Below are 24,611 nucleotides of genomic sequence, written 5' to 3'. Positions count from 1 at the left end.
AACGTCAAACCAGATAAGGAACTGCTGGGATGATAGTGTGATGTGAAGCCTGAGCGGGCCTGTCAGAGCAGTAATCATTTACTCCAAGAGGAGATATGGATTTGGCCTCAGGTGTATGTTCTCTGTTTCTGAGGGCAATCTGTGGGTAAATGTGTCACATCAGAAATTTTTGGCAGCAGATATACACTTATCAAAACTTTTGTGATTGCTTTAGACCTGCAATTTCAAAACAAAGCGCAGAGGAAGATGACTGAGTGCAGCTGTCCGTGGTGCTGAAATTGACATGCAAAAGGCTTGACTGTGTTTGCTTTCCCCATCTAAAGGTTTGACATACGTTGCATTAGATTGCATAACATAATTATTCTGGGGTGCTTCTGGAGAATAGAAGCCTGATCACAGTGCATTGGGTGCCAGATAAACACTAGTGAGCTGCATTTTCAAACGCATAGCAGTAGGAAGATGATCAAACACCTGAAATTATGTTCTTTAATGTACTCTAACTATGACATCCTTTTTAATTTGGGATATCTTTCATGTTATTTTATTTTATTCTAAATCCTGCCACACCTGCAATAGAAACGATTAAATCCATGACTGTAGGACAGGTTCTCTGTGTTCATTTGCTCATATTGTGTGATGCATTTTTAATAAAAAAATATGTATTTTTGTCTAACTTGATGCCTTCCTCAACTAATGTTCATTAGTTCTCAAGCTTGTACGTAAAGATATTGATTTGGGACTACATATATGGATGTCTACTGGGCTTATAGTTAATTTCAGTGGTTTAGAAAGTGTTTTGATTCTTTTCTTAACTAAAAGAAGCCATTCTATGCTGTGAAAATAAGCAAAAATTCCTTCATTAAAAATGTACTGAAGTGTTTTAAAAGGCGTTAGGAATAACAAACAAGCTAAGTGATCTTGGCAGCAGCAAACCAGCAACTCCCATGTTCTGCAAGGAAAATGACTCTTTTACAGTATACAGTAAATACCGGTAGTCTAGAGTTACAATTTGTTTCCAATGAAAAGCCCACCAACATCACAACTACATGTAAACAGACACATATATAAAAAAGGTTATGTACTGATAGAAACAGATGGCGATTTCAAACTCAAAGCAGCTTGACCATGAACACAATATGTAAATCTGTAAAAAAGGTCATTTGAAGCTCAGACCTGAAACCTTTGCTCTGCTTCATTTTAGTTTCAAATTCTAAGTATGAAATTAACATGGTTTTTCAAATCCTTTACCAGAAACTAAGAATGGAAGCTGAAGCACAGTCTGTTCCTCAGCCTTGCTTCCTTTTATTTGCTCAACCACTGTGCAATAATTTCCTGTGCCAAGGTAGAGGCAGCACACATTACATTCTATTCTGAGCACAGGCTTCATCCTTCCTGTGTATTGTGAAAGAATCCAATAATAGGGCTGAAAGTGAGAGAAACCCTGCAGAGATCTAATCAGTGCCACACATTGTAGTGAGCCAGTGTCTAATGTATGCCAGAGCAGCATGCTCATCAGCAGCGATTTTCAGAAGCCAAATTTATGAATTATCACCACTCAATGTTTGTGGTACATTTCTTATAGCGCCAATGAAACCAAAATGTCCTCTGACACTTGTGCTGAGGTTTCAGTAGGCGACCCCCAGAACATCTGCAGAGGGGCAATTCTGAAATCCTGCTGAGCTGGTCGTTAAATGGCAGTGATAGACATTTTCTTCACTTCTTCGTTTTCTCTTTTAACTCCACGACAGTGCAGTCCTCTGCCTCAGTTGGTGTTGCCTCTTTTTGACAACACCAACTGACCCCTCTTACATACAAGAACCCAATTTTATATTTTACCAAATTATTTTGCAGCCACCGGGAAGGATTCAGTCTATTCCTGCTGAATATTTACTCATGCAGTATCTTTCTCTGACAAGAAAATGCCAATTTATTTGGCGCTCCAACTTGCTTTCATCCAATAAGCCAGATGCAAATTAATTCCAGTAAAGAAGGTCAAACATATTCAAGATTCTCTGAGCCCTCTTCAATAAAAAAAGGGTCTGGTGTTGTTCTAAATATGGAAGTACTCTAAAATATAATGCACACTGCCCTGTGTGCTGGCTTGCAACACATTCCCAATAGCCTTTGATTTGCCTACTTGATCACAAAATATGAGATATCTTAAATTCACTTTAAATGCATAAGAATCTACTTAATTTGCTTCACAAAATCCCAACCAAATAACAGAGTTATTCATACAGAGTGCTCAAATATGTGCAGTGGGCAGGTTACCAGAGCAATTTGGCTTAAAAAGTGCATCCTGCTCGACAGGATGTGGGGGAAATGCTGAGCAGGCAGATCAAGTTCTTTCCACCTGTTCGCAGAGGGAATGACCTCCACAAACAGGTAGAGATCCCAGCAGGGTAAGTTTATGTTAGAGCCAAGCATGCAGGGGATTCACAGTCGAGTGATGAAGCCATAAAAGAGGAGTGAGATTAACTCATAACCCAAAAATGAAAGACAGGAAGAGTTAAGACGTGTCAGAAAGTAAGATACCCTGACACATTGGGCTGAGGAGCCATCTGGCAAAACTGTATGTAGAGTAACTAAAAACGTGAATAAGATTTGTCAAATATTTCTTTATTTTCACACAGCCATGTTTTTTTTCTCCTTTTTAATATCTACATTTGAAGCTAATGAGAGACCTTAAGAGGAAGATAAATAGAAGCAGGGCAAAACAGATTCATGTGTATAAGGGATCAGAATTCCACAGCAATACACCTTTATTCTGGTCTTCCACTTCTGCTTAATTTTCTCAATATTTACAGTGCAGTATTGATTTGTCTCATTATAAGCGCTCAAATAAATAGGGAGCCACAAAATGCCAGCAAATGTCAGCTGATGAAAATGCATGACTGATGGGCGAACTGTGTGTTTTCATATCACGTTCACACACAATTGGCGCTCACTGTCTGCCTATCCCCTCATAATGCTACGGGGATGCAACATCCTGCAAAATACCTTCAGAGTCAAGGAGGGTAATACATTGATGATAAACACTTTGCTCACATCAACAGATCCGAGAACTTCATCTACACACTGTTGTAACCGAGGAAAGGGTCAATTTACTCTGAATTCAATCAGCGGAAGAAGGGAATTGTTTCTAAACGTTCATAAATCTTCTGCCCTATTTCTAATCTGTCAAGAATGTGTGAATGAGGTCACTCTCATTGGTTTATAAAGTACAGTTTAATCTTATTTGGGAACTAAGTGAGCTGAATGTGAACAGAGCACTGGTTGTGAGTATATACTGTAATACATAAGCTCTGTTCAGACACACCCGCACTGGCAATGGCTCAAAATAGAAATGTTTCTTTTTCATTTAACTACTTTCAGGGACACAGTGACTCAGTTCTTATTCACAGTGAGAAAGCTTTAACATCTGTTGCTTTAAAATCCTTGTTGTTTAGGTCTATATATCCAATAGTAATTCTATAAACCTTTTTCTAAACAGTATGCTCAACTCTACCTGTTGATGGCCTGCGTTGTGTGACATAGATCATTATACAATGTGTTGATATCATTATGATACTGTAGGTGTTCTCTTTGTATGTTATCATTGGATAATGGGACAGACTAATGTGGAGTTACAATCTGTTCAGTGTACTTTGTACTTTGTATACTTTGTTTTCTTCCACAAAATTCCTTAGGTTGACATAAATTCAATGGCAATAAAAATATAAACAGTAAATTCATTGTTTTTGGAATCAATTCTGGAATAACAGCCACCATGTTTGGACAAAACACCTACAGAAATTCAAACTTCATGAAGGAAACCCAAGTCAAAAAGATGATGAAGCATCAGTTGTTTGATTGCCCAGCGGTTTTCTACAAGTTTAATACATTAAGACCAGAGAGACAAGGACACAGACACATTTAAGAAACCCCAAACAAAAGCCAATATTCCCGATACTCTGATGTACGAATGTGTAAAATCCTTTTTGTGTGTGTAAATTATTTGGTGCTTGAGTTTATTGCTGGAGTGTGGATTTAGAGGATTGTTTGTGAATACAATAATTAAATGTTCATCTAAATGTACAAAGTCAGTGTTGTTGAACAAGGAAACTGATGAGATTGAGTGGAAACATCAGAGCTTGTATTCTTGTTTGCCACCCCTGCTATGACAGTATAATTAGCAGCTTTGTGAAGCTCACAGTAGATTGTTTTCATTAAACACTCTTTCAAGGAAGTGTTAAATAGCAGCGTGGGAGTTTGAGAATATAACTTTGGGGTCTTTAGCAGCTATCAGAGCAGATTTCATGACAGTCTGCATGTTGCATCACATAACACAGCAGGTTTAGTGGCTGAAACATCATCTGCAATTTAGTTATCCACTATATGTATAATTTTTCAGCCTCTGCTAACTGTCTGTAATTGTTCTATCAAGTTGGAGTTGTTGAACAAGGAAAACTGACAAGATAGAGTGGGAGCATCAGTGCTTGTATTCTTGTTGACACATTTCCCACTGGACATAATATGAGGTATGCAGAGATATAGTCTTTATCGACATTTCTTTCCGGGATTTTCGCCGGATGTCCCTCATTTTGACCGGATGTCCTTTACCTTCTGTTTTCTTTGTGTTGACATTCTAGCCTCCGGTGGATTTCTGAGGACTACGGTTACCTGCTCCTTAGATCTCTGCAGGGTAAATCCAGACAGCCATGCTTTTGTGGAATTGGTTGTGTGCTTTGGGTTGTTGTCATGTGAAAGGTGAACTTCCTCTTCATCTTCAGTTTTCTGTTGCACAACTAAAACAACATTTAAACGCACACGTGTTCCACCAAAACAAGTTCCTTCCTGAGGCTATCATGCAGCGGCACAGTGGCTCTGTCCGGCGCTAAGACCCACCCAATTCAACTGTGATTGACTTAAAGAAATGCCAATATACCAGAGCATGGTTTTAACCCATCCCAGGATGCTGTGTGGACCCGCCAGACCCTCCTCCGCGGCGCTTTGGATGAAGGTCTGGCAATGCAAGACAAGCAGAGCTAATAATTGAGATGTTCGAAAGGAGGGCGTTAATTAATAAACAGTTAATTGCTCACAGTTTAGATTTTGTTCCTTTTACACCATTTGCCACCCCTGCTATGACAGAATAATTAGCAGCTTTGTGACACTCACAGTTTTTATTGTGGGAGTTTGAGGATGTACCTTCGGGGTCTTTAGCAGCTATCGGCGTATTTCCCTGGCTGTTGGTGAGCACTGGATTCCGACTGCTGTTCTTGATTGCTAAACACTCTGTCTGGCAGATATCATGACATTTTCCCATTTCGCAACATATTACACAGCAGGTTTTGTGGCTGACACGTCATCTGTAGTTCAAGTAGCAACTCTATTTATCAGTGTTCAGCCTCTGCTAGCTGCCTCACAGTGCTTTGACAGTAAAGAAGCAGTGATAGTATTATCTCAACCGAGTGTTAATTGTTTTCAGAGCTTGATGAAGTCAATGGTGTTGCTGTTATTATTCACGTGATGTGGTGTATGTCGGACCACTTTCTGTTTTACTTCTCAGACACACTGTTGTTTGGTCTGTGATCTAAAGTTGTCTAGCACATTTGAGATGATGTACAGTATTTGTATTCAGAATTTAACATTTTTAAAATTGTATAAAAGTTATTCTGTTTTGCTTCCAAACTGACCACAGGATAATGCTTTTCCCCAAATGCTTTGACATGTTTATCTAACCCAGACAATGTTTTGTCACTTAAAGGATAAGGCTGGCAAAATTCTCTATATTTTTTTATTATCAACGAATCTGTTGAAAAAAACCCAAAATCAACAATTGTGTTCCTGTTTCTCAATACTTTGACTTTCCTGTCCTGTCTGAGAGCACTCAGGCCCAATGCTTACTGCAGACAGACACCTTTAAAAGACAGTCTCAAATTTAATGACACATTGTTTCAAAAGACATAATAACCTCCTAAAATTTCCAGCTGGGCATTGTAGTTCTAAGCAAACAGGAGTAAACAGAGATATTGTTGGGGACTGTTTCCAGCTGTGGTTTAATACACATTTGGTTCTCTAGTGAGTATTTACAGCTGCAGGCAGGACGGTGTATGTAGGATCGACTCCAAATAAACTACAGCGTCCATGTTTATGGTAATGACAATGATATGATATGATAATGATATGCTTTAAATAGTTTTTGGCGAACAATGGAGGTCTATGGGTACAGATGAATAAACTACTGTATGTCAGCCTGTGGTGATTTCATACAGTCACACAAGCATGAACCACCAGTCTAACATGAAAAATGCACCTGGTTTTATTTTTCTTTTGGAGGGAAAACAGATCTGATTTTTTTGATAAGAGACATTTATGTGGAAAACCGTAATAGGAACAAGTGACAAGGGGATGGATAATTGTTTTCCAGCACAGGACTCCTTTTGATGAATGACTCATTATAATCTGGAGATGATGGATGTGAGGCGAGTAAAGCCTGGTGTGTATATGTGACTATTTAGGCAAAATGAGGGATATGAGGGCCTCTCAATCATCTTCTTTGCACGGTGAGGTGTAACGGTTCGGGAGTGAAAGGTTTTAATGGCTTTCAGTTGTTATTATTATGGGTGTTATGACAGCTTGATTGCGCCTGCGGTCTTATTTCATTGTTGTGCTATTTGAATGCACCTCCCTTTGCAGCCTTCCACAGCTTTGTGTGGTTATGGTAATTGTGATGAGTAGATTGCATCTCGATGGCTGCTCCACTTGGGTCCTGTCTGCGGGAGAAGCCTGGAGCAACAGCATAATAATCGTAATGAACACATCTCTAGTGTGTGCAAGGTTGCAGTTAGAGGTTTCATTTAGTGTTAAGAGTTCATTTCAGAGGAGCACTCAAGCTAACAGTCGCATTTTACCCGATCAGGGGCTAAAGTGCCCCACTGGTGCTTAAAGTATCTATATTTTAAAAATGTGGGTTTCTTTCAACTAGATTAAAAATTAAATGGATAGTTCCATACACAAAACAGGCTGTACTTATGTGTTAACATAGATTCCCCTGATCTCATCTATTAGCTAAAACCATTTATAATATCCAGGGTTTTTAACTTCAGAATTAGGCATAATTTGGGCGACCGGACAGCTCAGTTGATAGAGCGGGCACCCATTTATAGAGGCTTACACCTCGACGCAGAGGACCAGGGTTTGACTCCGCCCTCTGGCCCTTTGCAGCATGTCATCCCCCCACCTCTCCCCTGTCATGTCTTCAGCTATCCTTTCAAATAAAGGCCTAAAGATGCCCAAAACACATTTATTGACCATTTATTCCAAAAACAAGTGTTAAAATAGCGATGATAAGTTAGCTAAGTTGGTTGAGAAGAGGGAACACAGAAGTGGGGTTGATAATTTAAACGTTATGCTTTATAAAACAGGCAAAACAGATCGGGTCAATTTTGAGCATGGTTGATTGGAAGACAACACAAAGGTTAAGGCAAGAATGAAGTGTGTAATTGGAGTGTCTCGTGTAGTTGTAATATCCACATAACCTAAGTTCATGATTATTACTTCTCTCTACTCTGACATGACCTCTATTGATTGTCTGTCTGTCCTGTTTTGACCTGTTTGGGGAGTTTTTCCTCAAGTCTTTTATCCATAGGTCTGAGGAACAAAGGTTGACCAATTCTGTAAAGCCCATTGAGGCAAATTTGGGATTTTGGAATATAGAATAAATAATGACTAAACTCGAAACCAAGCATGCAGAAATGTCCTATTTGGGCATATTGTTGTAACACAAAAGATTTCGCAACAAAGGGCACTTAAACATTGAGAGATATTCAAAATTTGAACAAACACATAGCTATATCCTCATTGCTTTACGTTACAGATTTTATGGGCAAAAGCCCTTTTAAATATGATTTATTTCAAAGAAAGGTCTGTTTTCTGCATCTTCATGGGGTCTTATTCAGATGCTCTTCATTAGAGCAGCTAACCTGTGGCGTTTCCTCTCTGGGAGATTTCTCCAGAGTCTTGAACACATTGTACACGTGCTGCTCTTGAAGAAGTGATAACACAAGTTTGCAACTTGAAAAATAATTAACAAGTGAAATTGTTCTTGAATTAGACAGTGTTGAGTAATTGAATTTGTGCAGTAAACATACCAATCTTCTACAACTCGGTTCCACTCAGTCTTCATCGCTGCCTCGAGCAACATCAAAAAACAGCACAACTACTGTGTGTTATTCAGACAAGCACAAATCATTATGCTTAGCTTTAAATTGTGTGTTCCAGCACAATGGATGGCTCCTTCACTGATGAATCTGATCAAGAAGACTACGATTTGGAGATGTATACAGTATTTAAATTCATCTAGAGAGGTATTCTAACAATGAATTGTTACCAGCAAATCAAATCATCACACATTTCTAAAAGCCTATTCAAAACACTTTTCTATTTTTCACTATTCCCCTCACCTGATATTGTAGTTTCCCTCTGGTCATGCGTGCAGCAGAACTATTTCCAGCACTGACACAATTCACCTGCCTCAGGTGTATGTTTGCATATGTGTTTGTATGCCTGCAGCCATGTGTGTTTTTGCACTACGGTGTGTGTGTTTGTGTGTGTCTATGTGTGTGTGTGTGTGTGTGTGTGTGTAACATTGCCTCATGAACCCCAGTGCCTGATGTAGGGCCAGTATGGACTATAGCTGCCATCTGGTCAGCTCTGGGGGAGTCCAGCGGCCACCCAGTGCTGCTCGCCCCTAACAGGTAGCACGTCTGACATCTCCAACTCATCTCCAACCCACCAAACGGCAGATAATGAGGGGCAGACATCTGGCCGACAGACCCAGGAAAACTGCCTACTGAGCTATTTAGCAACATAAGCAGTTCTGTGTTAGTTTCAAGTAGGCATGCTGCTGCCTGGATGTGTGTGTGTGTGTGTGTGTGTGTGTGTGCGTGTGCGTGTGAAGTATTCCTTCAGAGTTAGGCATATGCATGCATCATACAATACACCCTCTTATTCACAACTCCATAATGAGGCTTGTCCTGTAAATATATAGCCTCTGTATCATATCTCTGTGAAAGAAGGACATGCTGTAGCACCATGAGTCCTACAGATGGCAGTGTTTCTAAGGAAACTAGTCAGTGTCTGCTGCTGTCTGCATTTATCTGGACCTTTGAATGAAAAGAAAGCTAAACATTACTCACTGTGAACGGTTGAATGTATAACTTATTTATGAAAAATGGTCCTGACTGTCTCAGTCTCTATGGGAGTGGGGGAGTGGTCCTAACCAGCATGGGAGCTGCTGTAACATCATTTCCTTTCACGTTCTTCTAAACCAGTTTAAAATGATCTCAGAGGATGCGTGGATGAATACTTGTTTCAAAATATACAATGAACCAAAAATACAGCCCATTTGTACATGTTGAAGGCAGTCATTTCACAAATAGACCTATTCTAGACCCTGACATTATCTTCATCCTGTGCGCTGGTGATAACACAGGCAGGATAAGCCCAATATGTCGAAATTCTAGATATATTTCTGTTGAATCTCTATTATATGTATTACAGGTATTGCATTTATTGATTATTTCTCCAAATTAGAAAAAAAGATTATTTTTTCACCTGTCTTAATGTATAAATATACAAACACTTTAGAGAGTCCACCTAATGACTTAGGAACATTCAATGTATTGCATTGCGCTCAAGTTGTGCCAAAGGATGACGCGACGGAGGTTGGGTCTAAAAATGCACACTGTACGTGAGGTGCAAGTGAACTGATGAGTGACTTCATGTAGCACCGGCATGCACACCGAGAGAGAGAGAGAGAGAGAGAGAGAGAGAGAGAGAGAGAGAGAGAGAGAGACTTTTGTAGAAAATAATCAATCCCTGAACGAGGCAGGAGGGTCACTTGATACCGTCTCCTTCTTGGCCGCTGACGGAGAGATGCTCACTGCTGTCCAGATGACTTTACCGGCTGACTGTGCGTCGCGTGCCGCGCGTAGAATAAATTAACCGGCAGTTTATCTCGCTGAATTTGGCGTTCACACTCATTCACCTGCTGCCTGGCAGGCTGGCTGACTCGCGGGACGTTTTCCCCCCGGTAAAAACACCAGCGAAATTACCGGATCTGTGCTACTCATGAATGAGTCTCCTCTTATTCCAAGGTGAGTAGCCTCTCCTCTACTGTTATTAGCAGAGCAGCTGCCTGTAGTGCTGCGCAGCCCGGCAGTGTTCTGGAGAGCAAAGTTGGGCAGACTTTACGCGCCTGGGCGTAGTGAAAGACGTCCGGTGCCTTCTGAATCAAAGTGTTATATGAAATGTTTGGATGGGCAAATTATCAGTTTATTCCTCTGCTGTCCACCTGGGGCAACCGACAGATGTGGTGTGATGCTCTGGAGGCAGAGGGACTGTAAATGTGTCAGCTTCAGCACCCATCACAGACAGGAGGCAGAATCATTGCATTGTCACAGGGATACACAAGCCTGATACAGCAGCTGGCTTGTGCAGATTTTTCCACAACTCTTTACACTTGTGGTCATCAGGAGTAGTGAAGTGATGTATTTAGCCTGGAGATTGAGTCCTCCAGTGCTGCCATGCCTCCTGCAGCCAGGGCTTGTGCAGCCTTGGCAGCCTGGGCAGAGCAGAAGCTACTGGGATGCTGATAAGGCTGGGCAGGAGCGGAGATGGAGTCTGAGCTCCAGAGAACTATGGCACACACGGCTGGAGCGGTGCCAACCTCAACAATGCTGTTGACCAAGCGCATCTGTGTCAGAGCCCCTGTCTGTGTGTGTGTGTGTGTGTGTGTGTGGGTTTGGGTGCAAGTAGAGGGCGCGAGGAGGGGTGGTGGAGGGCTGGTTGTTAGATTCAAGGTTCTTTGACTCTCACCCCTCATGCACACCAGATGAACCCATGTTACCTCTGTATGTTCTTTCTGGTCTTGCTTATCTGGCCGGCCAGTTGGACTAGCTTTTTATCCTCCTGGCCCCTCCAGAGTGGGTAAAGCCTCTCATGGAGAGAGAGAGAGAGAGCGAGAGAGAGCGAGAAACAGAGATTGGCTTCTAACTCAGTATGTTCATGCCAGTCATGCACACTTTATCAGTTGCCTGCTAATTTTAGGATTTCTTTGAAACTCCATTTCTGTCTCTCAATCTTTTGCTGTTTTTGACACCGACAAATGAAATTTGAGGTTTGGGTTGTGGTGAACGGTGTTCATCTAGAACACGCAGTTAAGGGCTTACAATCTAAATTCAAAGGCTGACCAATTTTTTTAGAATAGGTTTTTCACAAATTCCTATCTTCCCCCTTTACAGATACTTTTAGTGTTACATTCTGAGGTTTTAAGATATATTCATACCGTTTTCCCACAACGTAGAGTCAGACTGATATACTGACTGTATATTAGATGAAAAGATACCAAGCATGAATTGTTCGTTGGCTTATTCACTGATTTCTATTTGTAGACTGTTATACATTTTTGTTAAGGTAGGTTTGAGAGAAATTGCAGGTGAAACTGCATTATTTGTGATTTTTTTTGTTGACCCTGGAGAAAATGCAGGACCAGTGTAGGTGAAGTAATTTAGAACATCTGTCTCTGTCAAAAATACCCACAAGCTAGGAGTTAAGTGTTATCTCAGGCTTCTACATAGCTTAATGAGCTATGGTGTACGTTTGAGAAGACAGAACCACAACTCTAGCTGCAAAAATAAAAAATGCTTTGGATTTAAATGACCACCAGTTCTAACCGTGAAATTGATTTTAGAGTAATTTCAACATCAGAGGGTGATGTGGGTCAGGGGCAAAGGCGACGCACAGTCGCTGCAATAGTACATCAGGAGAATTAGTGTATGTAACACAATTACACGGTGTGTGAGTGCACAGCAGCTCACTACTACTACCCATAGAGTAGCTGGAAACCCCCAGCCTCCAACCCTCACCCTCTCCACTCCACCACTACCCCGTTGCCAACGGAGACACTGATTAAACATGACTGTTCAGATGCTACAGCCCGAGGAGGAAGAAGAAAGAGAGCCCTACTGTGTGTATATTGTGTGCGTGTGTGATAGTGTGTGCATGTGTGCACATGTAGTATATGTGTGTCTGCGTGCAGATGTGGATATAGTAGTGCGACTCCACATTGGAGGGTATACATTAGAGAGCGGGAGAGAAAGTAACAAAAAGAGAGGAGACGCAAACAGTGATATGAAAGTCAGTGACGGGAGAAAGAAACAGCGAGAGAACAAAATACTGCAGATCACCAAGCATGACCGATATGTTGTGGTCCTTACTCTTTTCTCTCCTTCATCCCCCTTTCAATCTTCATGCTTCCTCTTGCTTTAGTGTGTGAACCAGGCCTGGAGGAAGGTGGATTTACGGGAAGATAGAGGTGGAGAATGTGGACAGAGAGGGGGCGAACAGGGATAGAGAGGAGAGGTTACGGGAGTGAGAAAGACTAATACAAACAGAAAGAGTGAGAAAGAGAGGGGCAGTACCAACCAGTGGAGGAGAGCGGTGAAAGGGAGGTAGAGGTACAAGTGGATAGCGTGCAGCTCACCTGCCAGATGGCAGCTTTGGCAGCTCTCACCATGCAGTGATGGCAGTCTTGCAATATGGCGCACCGCCTCCAGATTGTCACACCGTTGTAGTTACAAACAGTGCAATAACGTTGCTGATGTGTGTGTGTGTGTGTGTTTTTGCATGATTTCCTCTGGCACTGGTGTACGCAAACAGCATATGGTTGTAAAGAAAACTGACAAAGTTGAAGGAAGTCATGTGTGTTCTTTTTATTTCCCTGGAAAGGAATTGACTTTCATATTTAAAAAGTTTGTAATCTCTTTCTTATTCAAAGGGGCACTCCAGTGATTTTACACACAATGATCCGTTTACTCATTATAAGCAGGGGTCCGTTTCAGGAAGGAGGTTCAACAAACTGACTCTTACCCTGATCTCTAAGTTGATTTACCCTGAGATGGGAAACTGAGTTTTCGGCTCCAGAACAGCTGATTCGAGCAGGTTCAATCAACTCGGAGTAGAGCGGATTCACTCTGAGTTAAGCGGGTGCACCACAACAAGAAAAAAGGCCGCATGAATGGAGCCGTGATACTAAGAAAAACTCATTCGCACATACAGCAAGTTTGAACATGGCTGCTGTGAAATAGTGAGAATTGGTGTGGGAGAAAATGCTGCTTAAGTCTATGCATTACCTCTAATATAGTGTTTTAATTTAATATTTAATCACAGGTGATCTATAATATTACTGGTGAAAACAGGAATAGTTGTAGACTACACCTACAATTTCATTTAGGTGCGATCGTGCGGGCGAAAAAGGAACCTACTACTACTCCCATTCGGAGGTTGCCGCACCATCATTAGCAGAATGAATAATTATTTTTAATGTGTCTTACTGGTTTGTGTCCAGGGAACTTTACACGTTTCAGAGCCAGTCACACTCTTCTGACGGCGCTTTGCTACCGTGGCTTTACTAATACGTTCCACATCAACGCTGTTAACTGCCATTTGCAAAAAACTAATACGACACAAAGAATGTGCTGGGATGTAGACCAAGTCCATGATGGGTGACGTTAGTGATATAAGGGTAAGGTTATGTTCAGTAGACTACATAACATAGGCTCAAACATCAGTCGACACAAGGAAAAATGCCATGTTTGGAACCAAAACGGTTTAGGCTACAGTCTGCCTAACATGGTTAATAAACCCATAAACACTGTTTTTTTATCCATGCAGATAACAAACTGCGCTAAAATGCGCCTGATATACACTGAATGAATGAGGAAATGAAAGAGTGCCGTGTCAAAGGGAGAAGACTGAGAGAAGAAAACCTGCTCCCGACCAGGTTAGGTTCACAGGCTCAGTTACCATAGTAACTGACTCTGAGGTTAAGTTACCTCTCTTTCTGAAACGGGCCGGAGGTGCCCCTCTTTCTCAGGTAGGATTAACCTCCCTTTTTGAAACAGAAGACCCAGAGTTTCCCTCATCTCAGGCTAAACAAAGTCAGAGTTTCCACTAAACCTGCTTTCTGAAACAGACCCCAGGACTACTTATTTAAACAGACTTGTGATGTTTTCTGTGGCTTTGGAGAAGCTCCACAAATTCTGAGATGAATCGGTGATTTCATCACGGGGTTACTTCAGGTCCATGTTGAGTACAGATTTTAAACAGAAAGTCAAACTCAGGTCAGAGAGTTTGAAAGACCTGTTGCTGGTAGGGAGGCTCTCACAAATGATGTTATCAAGATGCATTATGAGAAATGTGTCATCCGCTTCTGAGTCATATTAGGGAGCAAAAATCAGAAAATCTCTGACTCTTCTGCATAATACCGTCTCTTGCAAGTCCCTGTACTTTATGGAATCGCATTGCTATATCAATTGAAGATACCTTTGAACATATAATTCCATACAAGTAATTGTTGGGGAACTGAAAATAATCTTGGAGAATTCAAATAAGCTATCAAGTAAAATGTAAGAATTTCACAGAGTAAAATCGGTCATGGAAAAAAAAAAAGTGTTGTATAACATGGAAAATGTATGGAAATTGGTCTTAATGTAGGAGAACCATGGCAAATCTGTGTCAATCCACTAAAAACGTTCTCCTTCCACCATTTCAGCAAACGCCTACAACTCAAATCCTTTTCCATTTCTAAGAAAACTAAAACTTTGTGGTACTCTTTTCACTTCACGTTGGTAGAAGTTGGTTGAAATTCCCAATAACAAATAACATCTGTGACTCCACATTCGTCAGTCCCGTCACAGACAACCCGCAACTTCCACGTCTCAAAGAATGTGGCGTTCAAATAGGGTCATTCACCCATTTAAACTGTTTTTGCTTCCTAAAATATTATCTGCGGATTTAAAGTTGCTGGATTTTACGGTTTTAAAGAATGTAGAATTTGTGAGATTTCAAGGTTATAGATAAAAAGACCTTGTTTTACACCAACTGAATTGAGTTACAGAAGGAGGACGCTACTAAATTGCTTCTCCCTTGTGACTAGGCTGTCTTTGGGGGAATATTAAGATCACAGCACAATACTGAATGGTTTTCTTAGACTGTCTTGAAAGAAAGTAAGTGATAAGTTACCAACAACATGTCCCAAAAGCCCAGAGCACCTGGACTACATCTGAGATGAGCTGTGATCAGCCCTTGGCAGCATCAACCCAGGTGGGACTGGACTTACTTAATAGAGTTGGATAATTCAGTATTAACTTGAGGATCAAGACCGATCAAGAAGGACAGGTTGCAGCGATGGGAAATGTTCTCAGCTTTGTATGTTCTATAAGCTTTTGTTAAAAGAAAAAAAGAAAAGATTTATGCATCCCATTTGCCTTCCAGTGAGAAATTCTCCTGTGTTTGTAGTCCTGGTAGACCTCTGGCCCACTAGGGTACTGTCCCTTTAAGCAGGCTATATCTATTTCTGAACATTAAGGAACGTTATATGCATTTTGGAGACCAGGATATAGTTTCAGAGTAGGTTAGAATTAGGGACAAGCCGGTCTGGGCCGACCACGGAGACAAACTGAGATAATCTGGGCAGATGCTTGTATTTGTACAGCTTTTTGGGTGAATGGCCACCAAAGGCTTTATTTGCACTGTGGATTAAATGTTTAAATGGGTTTTGGCGCAGCAGATACTTAGAGAGAAAGTTGTCGAATAGTAGAACATGCACCCTCTCTCCTCCTCTTTGCTGTTTCTCTCTCACTCGCTCGCTGTCTATTGGCGTCTCCTCTTGCTCACAGTGATTTGTCAGCAGTGGAGGTAGCAGCTGTTCCTTTCACATTGTAATTTCTTTGATCGTAATTATTCGTGCCAGCTACCTCCAACCTTGGCATCCTCCACCCCAAGAAACCATATGGGCAAAAATGGAGAAAGCCGAGGAAACATACCGGCTTCTTTGGAATAAGTTCTTTGATTTGTGTGTGCAGTGGTGTGGGAATATGGACATATGTGCTTCACAGCTTCACATGGATGCTCTACATCACCGTGTTTGATTATTTTTCTCATTCATACACCCTTATGGGGTCTAGTCTTTGCCAAATGTAATGTATGCTCCCTGTGAGGTATCCATGATTTATGCATGCAAAAGCAATATAGCCCGGCACATCTGTAACCGAATCAGTCTGAGCAGAAACATAGCTGAGTTATAGAGAAAGAGCAATGTCAACTCAGACAAAAGAGACGGTAACTCTGAAGATATGGGAGCAGACAATAAAATGACAGCCATGCCAGAGGCTGAATATCATGCTTGTAGTTTATGAGCCAAAGAAAAAATGTCTAAAAGAAGAAAAAAAAGGTTGAGGGCTCATCTAGTTAAAAAAAAACAACAACTGGAGAACTCTGTGTTTTTGTCTCTGGGCTAGAGAGTAGAGCTCACATTTCACCACTGTCATTCTCTAATGTCCTCAGCTGCACAAATTACTCAGCCCCGGTCAGACTCCTCTGTTCACCCCTTGTTCTTCTTCTTGGGCTTAAGTGACGTTGAAGGAGGAGGGGTGCACACGCTGTGTGGCTCCAAAGCAAACGCCGCTCACTCTGTCTTCTTCTGCGGCCGCTGAATTATAGAAGACCCTCTATTGCACTTGAGCTGCATGGGTTTTCATCACAGTGCTGGAGGTCACTTTGACTTTCCCCTTTATGCTCATCACATATGCAACACGAGGGCTTCGGCAGTTGAAAGGAGCCTGCTTGAGGTCACCATTAACCAGGGAAGACTGACAACGAGATTTATGGAAGAGGAGACAGAGCTGAGAAGAGGGAAAGGAGGAGAATGGCATGCATGGTTAAATGCAACGGTGGCAGCAGCGCCCTTCATCTGGTCCCAGCTCTAAACAGCAATTTCAGATACAGAACTGTATCTGGATGTATAATGCATGCGCCCTTAGATAATGGCATGCATTGCAGAGGAGGCTGCTAACTGTATTGTGTGGTGATGTGTGTTGCAATTGGTCCCCTATGTCACATTTGCCTGTGCCCAGGTCCCTCGCAGCATCCTGCAGTTATTAGGAGCAGAGCGTGTTGCGATGACATAGTGCTGTTTTACTGTTCCCAGCAGACATCCTCTGCTATGCTACCATCAAGATTAGTGGCTGGCTGGAGAGTCCTAAAGCGTGCAGTAGCCTATCTGCTCTGACCAATAAACTAAACAACAAGGATGGAAAAAAGGCAATTACGGTTTTGTTTTTGTTAATATAAAATCATGCCGGGACACAAAGACATGCCATAAGAGCTGCCAACAAAACTAAATGAATTAACAGCAGTTCACACTCGTTTCCAGAGAATACTAGCATCACAAAGCGTTATTATCATCATTCTAAATACTGTTTTCCCCCCCATGACTGAGAGAAATATCTGGCAAGAAGCACTGTCGTTTGCATTTGCATTGCAGAACATAATGAAGAAAATGAACAACACACCAACTGTCACAAAATTTCACTGTGCGGCATTAAAGTGGAGATTTCCTGTGGGTATCTGCAGTGTGAGCATCAACGCTTCACGTTATGCCCTCTGAGGTCCGAGTCTGTGTTTCTGTAATTTTCTGTAATGGGGCCTTAAGAGGAGGGGCCAATTGCCCTGGGCTGCCCCTTCACAACGCAGCCACAGATCCAACACGGTGGACTGATCACAAAACATTGCTTTTTCTAATAAACCCCACCGGCCCCTTGTGATTCAATATGACATTCATTTATAAGTCATCCTTAATAGAGACGGCATTTTCATGTCCTAATTTCTCCGACTCATCACTGTAGGTACCAGCGACAGCCCCTGGCTCTGGCTCGCTGGCTCCCTCCTCCCTCCTGTCTTCGCCACGTTTGACCCACTTCTGTCTCCACAACATTGTAAACAGATCTACTAATTGCCTTCATTTATTCATTTGGAAGTCAAATTCTGTTGCGGCTGGCGCCCTCCCAACTCATTCATGTGTAATGTGTACAACGATGGCCCCCCCCCAATGACTCGTCCATGTGTATTCGCAGGAAACCCCAGACAAGAGTTTGCCATCAGGGCATGTGAGCGTGCATACAATGAGTCCATATATTGTGCAGTACATTATCAAGAAGAGCTGCAGCCACAACTTTTACCCCAAATCTGAAATCATCTCCAAGAATAAACTTCCTTAAATGGCTTTCAACTTCCATCAGCTGCCCTGTCTTGGAAAACCTAGTGACTCAAAAATCCCTGCAAACTTCTGCCCAGCTGGCTTGAAATCCTAAAGACAGAACTGTTATGACTATTGTAGGTGAGACACCTTTCCGCCCCAGTGGTTTAATACTGTTATTGCTTTTGTGCTGCGGTATAAATCTAGGGCCAGAAAAAACAACAGCAACAAAAACTTTTTTTTATCACTTCTGATGCTAGTGATAATGACTCCCATTGTTGACTAAGTGTGAGAACAGAAATGTTTCTCCTGACCTTTAGAAAGCTCACGGCGCACTCTGTCAACAGATCTCACCCAAATCTACAATCCAACATGTAAACAAGATAAACTTGGACAAAAGATAAACTTGGACACCATGCTGTCCGTGCTAAATGTGTTTTTCTTTTAAGTAAAAAGAACATGTTGAGCTATGTTATTGCTGGTGTGTGAAAACTTTTTAGAAATATTTAGAAATGCTTTGTGACAGTACCCACTGGGGTTTAACAGTTGTTTTTTAAACCCACTATATCTCACAAAGATGCAGTCTTCACATCAAAGGAAAAATTTACAAAATCCCCCCAAAAAGTTATGAGTTTTTTTTTTTTTTTTTTAACATAACGTCATTGATATAACTCATGACAGATCTTCATAATTTGTGAATTTACGACAAGAAAAATGTTTGCCGACCTGTTGGAAGCCTGGCTTCATGTTCTAGAACTTGAGCGAGCAGTGAAAATGATACACTTGGACAGGCTAACAAAGAAATATCCCCCATGAACACTTTAGTTGGGACAAACAAACAAAAGCTAACCATCCCTTCTGTCCCTTTCATCATAACTAACAGGGCGCTACAGAAGCTATGACAGCATTTCACCCCAATAAAAGCTGAATCCAAAAGATGGATTTGGTTCCACTGATCTCGATCCAGGTCAAGAGGTCGTGTTTGTGGAGCACAAGAGGCTGGCTTCTCCCTCATCTGCAATGTGATTGGTGCCCGCTGAGAGCGTGCGTCCCCAGAGGCCTCAGCAAACCATGTTCCTGTGTGTGAGTGTGAATGAGTCACGTCTTGGCTGGAGCGTGTCTGAGTGGCGAGGCGGAGAATTCAGCAGGGAGGACTGCACAGGGCAAAAAGTTGTCTCTATAATCCAGGGTAAACACGGAGCAGCATGACTGCACGCCTTAGACGTGACCAAAGCCGGGAGAACAGAAATGGATGGAATGATGAGGCTGCTGCTTGCCTGCCTGGCTTCGTTTGCCACCAGCACTTCCTTTTTTATCATCTCTTTATCCCCTCCCTGTTTTGTAATTCCTCCAGGGGTTTGACTGGAGACTCTCAACACTGAATTAACATCTGAGTGGCACCGCTGGTGTCTGTTGTTTAAGGTCATGCCAGACTCAAACCTGGCTTTGCAAATATCATATGGTCTGCTATTTGCTGTTGGACATGAAGAGCGCTGTCTTATTAATTACTTCTAGTTGAGAAAAGGACAGTGCTAGAGGTGCTGATAACAATGCAAATTACACTTCACCAGGAAGTTTGCAGTGTGATTTGAACAAGAGAAATTCAAAAGGTAAGGGATTTTGTTGGACACCCCAAAGAAGGGCCAACCCTCGTTGAATTGGTGAACACAAAATCACTTTTCTGGAGTTTTTTTTTCTGTGGCAGCTCATGTACAGTTGAGGCCAAAAGTATTAGCCCTCCAGGAATTATAGAACGTTTTCCTAAAATTCCTTCCAATGTTTGCAGCATTGATAACACTTGATATAATTAAACACTCACCAATGAAGGAATTCATCAGTGCTTGGTGTCATTAAAAACAGAAAATTATATTGAAATTTTGAGAGATAATATGCAGAAATGTGCTTGTAGTCTATGCTTAGGTCGTCGCTGGGTCTTCCAAAAAGACAATGACTTAATAAATACATGGAAATCGGTCCAACAGTTCCTGAAGGATACCAAAACCAAGGTCCTGGAGTGGCCTGCACAGAGCCCAGACCTCAATCCTATTGAGAATCTGTGGTGGGTGCTCAAAGTGAATATCCATGCTACCACGCGATTTGGACCAGCTGGAACAATTTGTAATGGTAGAATGGGCCAAAATCCCTCAGGAGACCTGTACCAACCTAGTAAAGAACTACTCTAAGAGCTTGTTGTCAGTTGTGGCTCAGAAAGCGTACACTATTGACTATTAATGGCCTGGGGGCAAATCATTTCTTTCTCATTTTTGCCATTTCTTGTTTCAACTCACTGCATCAATACAATATCCTAATCAAACTTAGTGGACATTTAGTCTTTGTTAGGTTGCAAACACATACACCACACTTGTTGTTAATGGTTATTTCCATGGAGTTTTTTGTATATGTGTATTTTATATATATATTTTTTGTATATATATATATATATTCCAATATTTGTGATATAATCCGCCCACTTTCAACAGCTCTTGAAGGCATCGCATCCCATTCCCGCATCCCCTTTCCCACTAGCTTACATCAAAAAGAAGAAAAAGGTTTGCCCTCTAGGGAGTAAAGGTTTCCAGTGACCACTGGTTTTATGCAATTTTGTTTACTGAAAACAAATATAAATGCTTAAAATAGTTTATGTTTTTGTCCATACAAATACTGACTGTCATTGCTTCCACTGAAACATTTCAAAAGGCCTGAATACTCTTTTCATCGGGTTTGCACATGCAGTGACAAATGATAGAAAACGGTGGTTACATCAACACAGAAACTGGTTCAGGGACTCATCAGCTTGCAAAGCAGATGATTTCAGGGATTTTCAGAAGGAATTTGTTGGACACCATTTGGCCAAAAATAAAGAAGCTGTAAATATTAGAGCCAATATGTCCTGCCAAATCTCAGCTTTCTGAGAACTAATAAAAGCAAACCAGTTAGAAAATAGTGGTCAAGAAAAGAATAGCAGCTTTGTGATCTAACATTTAAGCAGAAATAGATAAAGATATAAAGATAAAAGCAACAGTGTGACTAGGATTGCTTCACATACGGTGGGTCTGAATTAAATGTCACGCATTATAATTAAAGAAAAGTTCAGATTCAAATTCAGGAATACAACAGGCATCAGATGTTACTCTTAGGTGGCCAATTACGGGTAGAGTTTCTCACACTAAGCCTGCCAAATTGAGCAGAGTAGGTCGAGACACTCGAGTGACTTCTCCCCTGGTGTGAGCGAGGCGGGGACAGATGGACAGGAGATGCTGGAGTGGAGCTGGAGTCGGCCCAGCCAGCTCAGTGTCAGTCCATCCGCTCCATCCCTGGCTCCCTCTCAACTCAGCCAGAAGTCCTCTTAGTCAGCCAATGGAGAGCAAACACCGCATCATGACCCCCGCATTAGGATCTGACATAGCTGTCTTCATTTAACCTTTACTTATACTGGGAAGTCTGACTGAGAAAACACCCCGTTTACGTTAGCTGCAGCCAAAAAAGACAGTTGTCTTTGAGCTAAAGCCTTCTAGCTTTTTGGCAGCATATCTTTAGGGGACATTTAGAGGCATTTCATTGAAAAGGTTTAAAAGATTTGAAAAAAAAGGAGATATTATTAAAGGAGTGTGAAGGGGCTGCTGGCGGTGACAAAGGGGGAGATAGAAAGAACCTTGAGGGACAAATTGGAGACGCTTTTGGTGGCACATGGACAGGATTTAGGGTGATGTAGGTGTCTTAATTTATGATCCGTCCTCCTATGCTGGCAGTTTTATTACTCCATTAATGGACTATGGTGAAGTAACGGCGTATGTGAAGCCACTTTATCTACAATGCTTGTGTTGCATTCACTAAACATATGTCGTTATTCTGAGATAAAAACCTGTTCCTGCTTTTTATTGCAAATTAGCTTATTTTGTCTCACCTGTATAAGAAACACCACAAACTAAAACACACTGTACTGTACATCACAAGAGTTATGACAGAAAAAAAAAAAAGAAATGGTCACAAACACATCAAACCAAATCCTTTGCAATGTGTCTAACTCATCCATCCTCCAGTCCAGCGTGTGTTTGAGGGACATTGTTTGTCCCCTGGAAACATCTACATACAATATGCTAATTATATTAAACAGGGAAGTGTGAGGGTTGATGCTGCCTGGCTCTGAATCTCTAATGACGCCCTGCCATCCCTAGAAAAAGCCTGATTAATTTAGGAATGTCGGCCGCAGTGGAGAGTGATTAATTCCTCCTGGATTCAACCACTTAAACGAACAAGGCAGAGGGGAGAAAGGAAAACAGGAAGCCCAAAATATGGAAGCATAATTAATACATTTGGATCATTTAATTAGCCAACCCAAACAGAGGGAAGGCACAGCTACAGCATGTCACTGCTTTGTTCAAGTAATAGACCACAGTTAGTTCTCTTTTCCAGAGATGCAATATAATGAGCCCCCCTGTTGATAGGGGGAATATTGGACCGTCTTTCAGGCTAGTAAATATGGGGAGGCAGTTTGAACAAATGACTACTTGTTTCTTTGATGTCTCATGTGTCGGACTAACTAGAGAAAGAGGGAAAAACAAATATGAATATTTCTAGGTTTTTAGATGAAGTGTCTAATGATACCCTGAAAGCAGTTTTTCAATGTCGAAAGAATCAAGGATCTTTTGAGTTTAAAACAAATGTCTTTCTTCTCGCTTTCAGAATGATGTGAAGATCACTTGAGGAGAACGAGACCGCACTTCAGCTCATCTTTTTCAGCGCAGTACTGCTCCCAGGTGACACACGATCCCAAGTGTTTTGTCTGAGCTTGGTATTTGTTTTGGGGCCCTGTGGGGATGGGAACGTGTTCGGATAAAGGATGGACTTACTGCGGCCTCGCTAAAGGTCCCTGTCCACTAAAGGTCATGTCATGGCCCCTGGCACTGTGGCTATTGACTCTAATCTTTGTGAATCAAAAGACGACTGTTGGCCAGACTCTGAACACCTTCCAATCAGAGAGGAGGGAGTGGTCGCTTAACCACCTGACTGTGCATCAGTCTACTGGAGCTCTGTACATCGGAGCTGTCAACCGAATCTACAAGTTGTCGGCTAATCTCACCCTCCTGGTGTCCCATGACACGGGGCCAGAGTATGACAACAAAGCGTGTTATCCTCCGCTGATTGTCCAGCCCTGTTCTGAGCCTCTTGCCTCTACTGACAACGTGAACAAACTGTTGCTCATCGACTACTCTCACAACCGGCTGCTGGCCTGCGGGAGTCTCTACCAGGGCGTCTGCAAGCTGATGAGGCTGGATGACTTGTTCATCCTCGTGGAGCCCACGCACAAGAAGGAACACTACCTGTCCAGTGACAACCAGACAGGGACCATGTACGGGGTTGTCGTGCCCTCGCAGGGTCAGGATGCCACCCTGTACATCGGCACGGCCGTCGGAGGCAAACAGGACTACTTCCCAACCATCTCCAGCCGCAAGCTGCCTCGCGACCCAGAATCCTCTGCCATGCTGGACTACGAGCTTCACACAGACTTTGTTTCATCTCTTATTAAAATCCCCTCAGACACACTGGCTCTTGTCCCACACTTTGACATCTTCTACATCTACGGCTTTGCTAGCGGCAGCTTCGTCTACTTCATGACCGTGCAGCCGGAGACGCCTGAGAATGGGATGCCTGCTGGCGGCTCCCCCGGCGATCTGTTTTACACCTCTCGCATCATCCGCCTCTGCAAAGGTGACAAGAAGTTCCACTCGTACGTGTCACTTCCTGTGGGGTGCGTACATAAAGGCGAGGAGTACCGTCTGCTGCAGGCGGCTTACCTGTCTAAGGCCGGCAGGGTTCTGGCAAAGTCGCTCAACATCAGCGCCCAGGAGGACGTGCTCTTTGCCGTGTTCTCCAAGGGACAGAAGCAGTGCCACGACCCTCCAGATCACTCCGCTCTCTGCGTCTTCACCATCCAAGACATCAACGCTCGCATCAAGGAGCGGCTGCAGTCCTGCTACCAGGGAGAGGGAAACCTGGAGCTGCACTGGCTGCTGGGAAAGGACGTGCAGTGCACCAAGGCGGTAGGTGAAAAGTACAGAAATGTATCCTACTGTAACATACATATTTATACTTAACTACAAAAAGTGGTGAGCAGCCCTTATGTAGATTTACCGAAAGCTTATCCACAACCATGATTGAAGCCTAAATAGCTGATAGGCCGTCAGCTAGAGCTGTGCTGAAGACACCATTCAGGTTTTCAGGATCCCACAAGAGCAGAAGAGCTGGAGGAGATTAATTCCACAATGCTAATCAGAGGAGTTTTGTATAGAGCTTTGATTTTATTCAGGGGTTTGGGCACTCACTCACGCCTACTTCTACTTCCCTTTTTCTCCCCCTCCCCTCTTCCCCCATCTCCTTCCTTCTACTGTTGTTGCTGTCAGCTGTATTAGAGCCCTCTGAGACCTGTTCTTGATCTTGAGAAAAGTGCTTTCTTGTAAATGTCCAAGTCTGTTCCTTGTGAAAGCTATAATTCTGCATAATGAGTGGCTTTCATGGAAATAAGTTGAAA

At 42.3% G+C, this 24,611-nt stretch overlaps 1 protein-coding gene and 1 long non-coding RNA gene across 2 annotated transcripts in view; one reads left to right on the top strand and one right to left on the bottom strand.

Moving 5' to 3' along the window:
• Positions 1–855: 855 nt before the first annotated feature.
• Positions 856–13,566, bottom strand: LOC117943339. The gene is made up of 3 exons (XR_004656342.1): positions 13,509–13,566; positions 9,229–9,231; positions 856–870 (listed from the first exon to the last, which is right to left on the bottom strand). It is a non-coding gene; the product is annotated as an uncharacterized LOC117943339 (long non-coding RNA).
• LOC117943335 (plexin-A2-like) overlaps positions 9,777–24,611 on the top strand; it is a 79,743-nt gene continuing 64,908 nt past the window's right edge. Inside the window, exons 1-2 of the mRNA XM_034869415.1 lie at positions 9,777–10,142; positions 22,766–24,123. Coding sequence (XP_034725306.1) covers positions 22,900–24,123 — 1,224 coding nt within the window. The 5' untranslated portion in view covers positions 9,777–10,142; positions 22,766–22,899. The remainder of the gene's footprint in view (positions 10,143–22,765; positions 24,124–24,611) is intronic.

The sequence above is a fragment of the Etheostoma cragini genome, chromosome 4, assembly GCF_013103735.1.
Source record: "Etheostoma cragini isolate CJK2018 chromosome 4, CSU_Ecrag_1.0, whole genome shotgun sequence".
NCBI lineage: Eukaryota > Metazoa > Chordata > Actinopteri > Perciformes > Percidae > Etheostoma > Etheostoma cragini.
The sequence above is the reverse complement of the archived record's forward strand: the minus strand, read 5'-3'. Positions and strand labels throughout refer to the sequence as shown.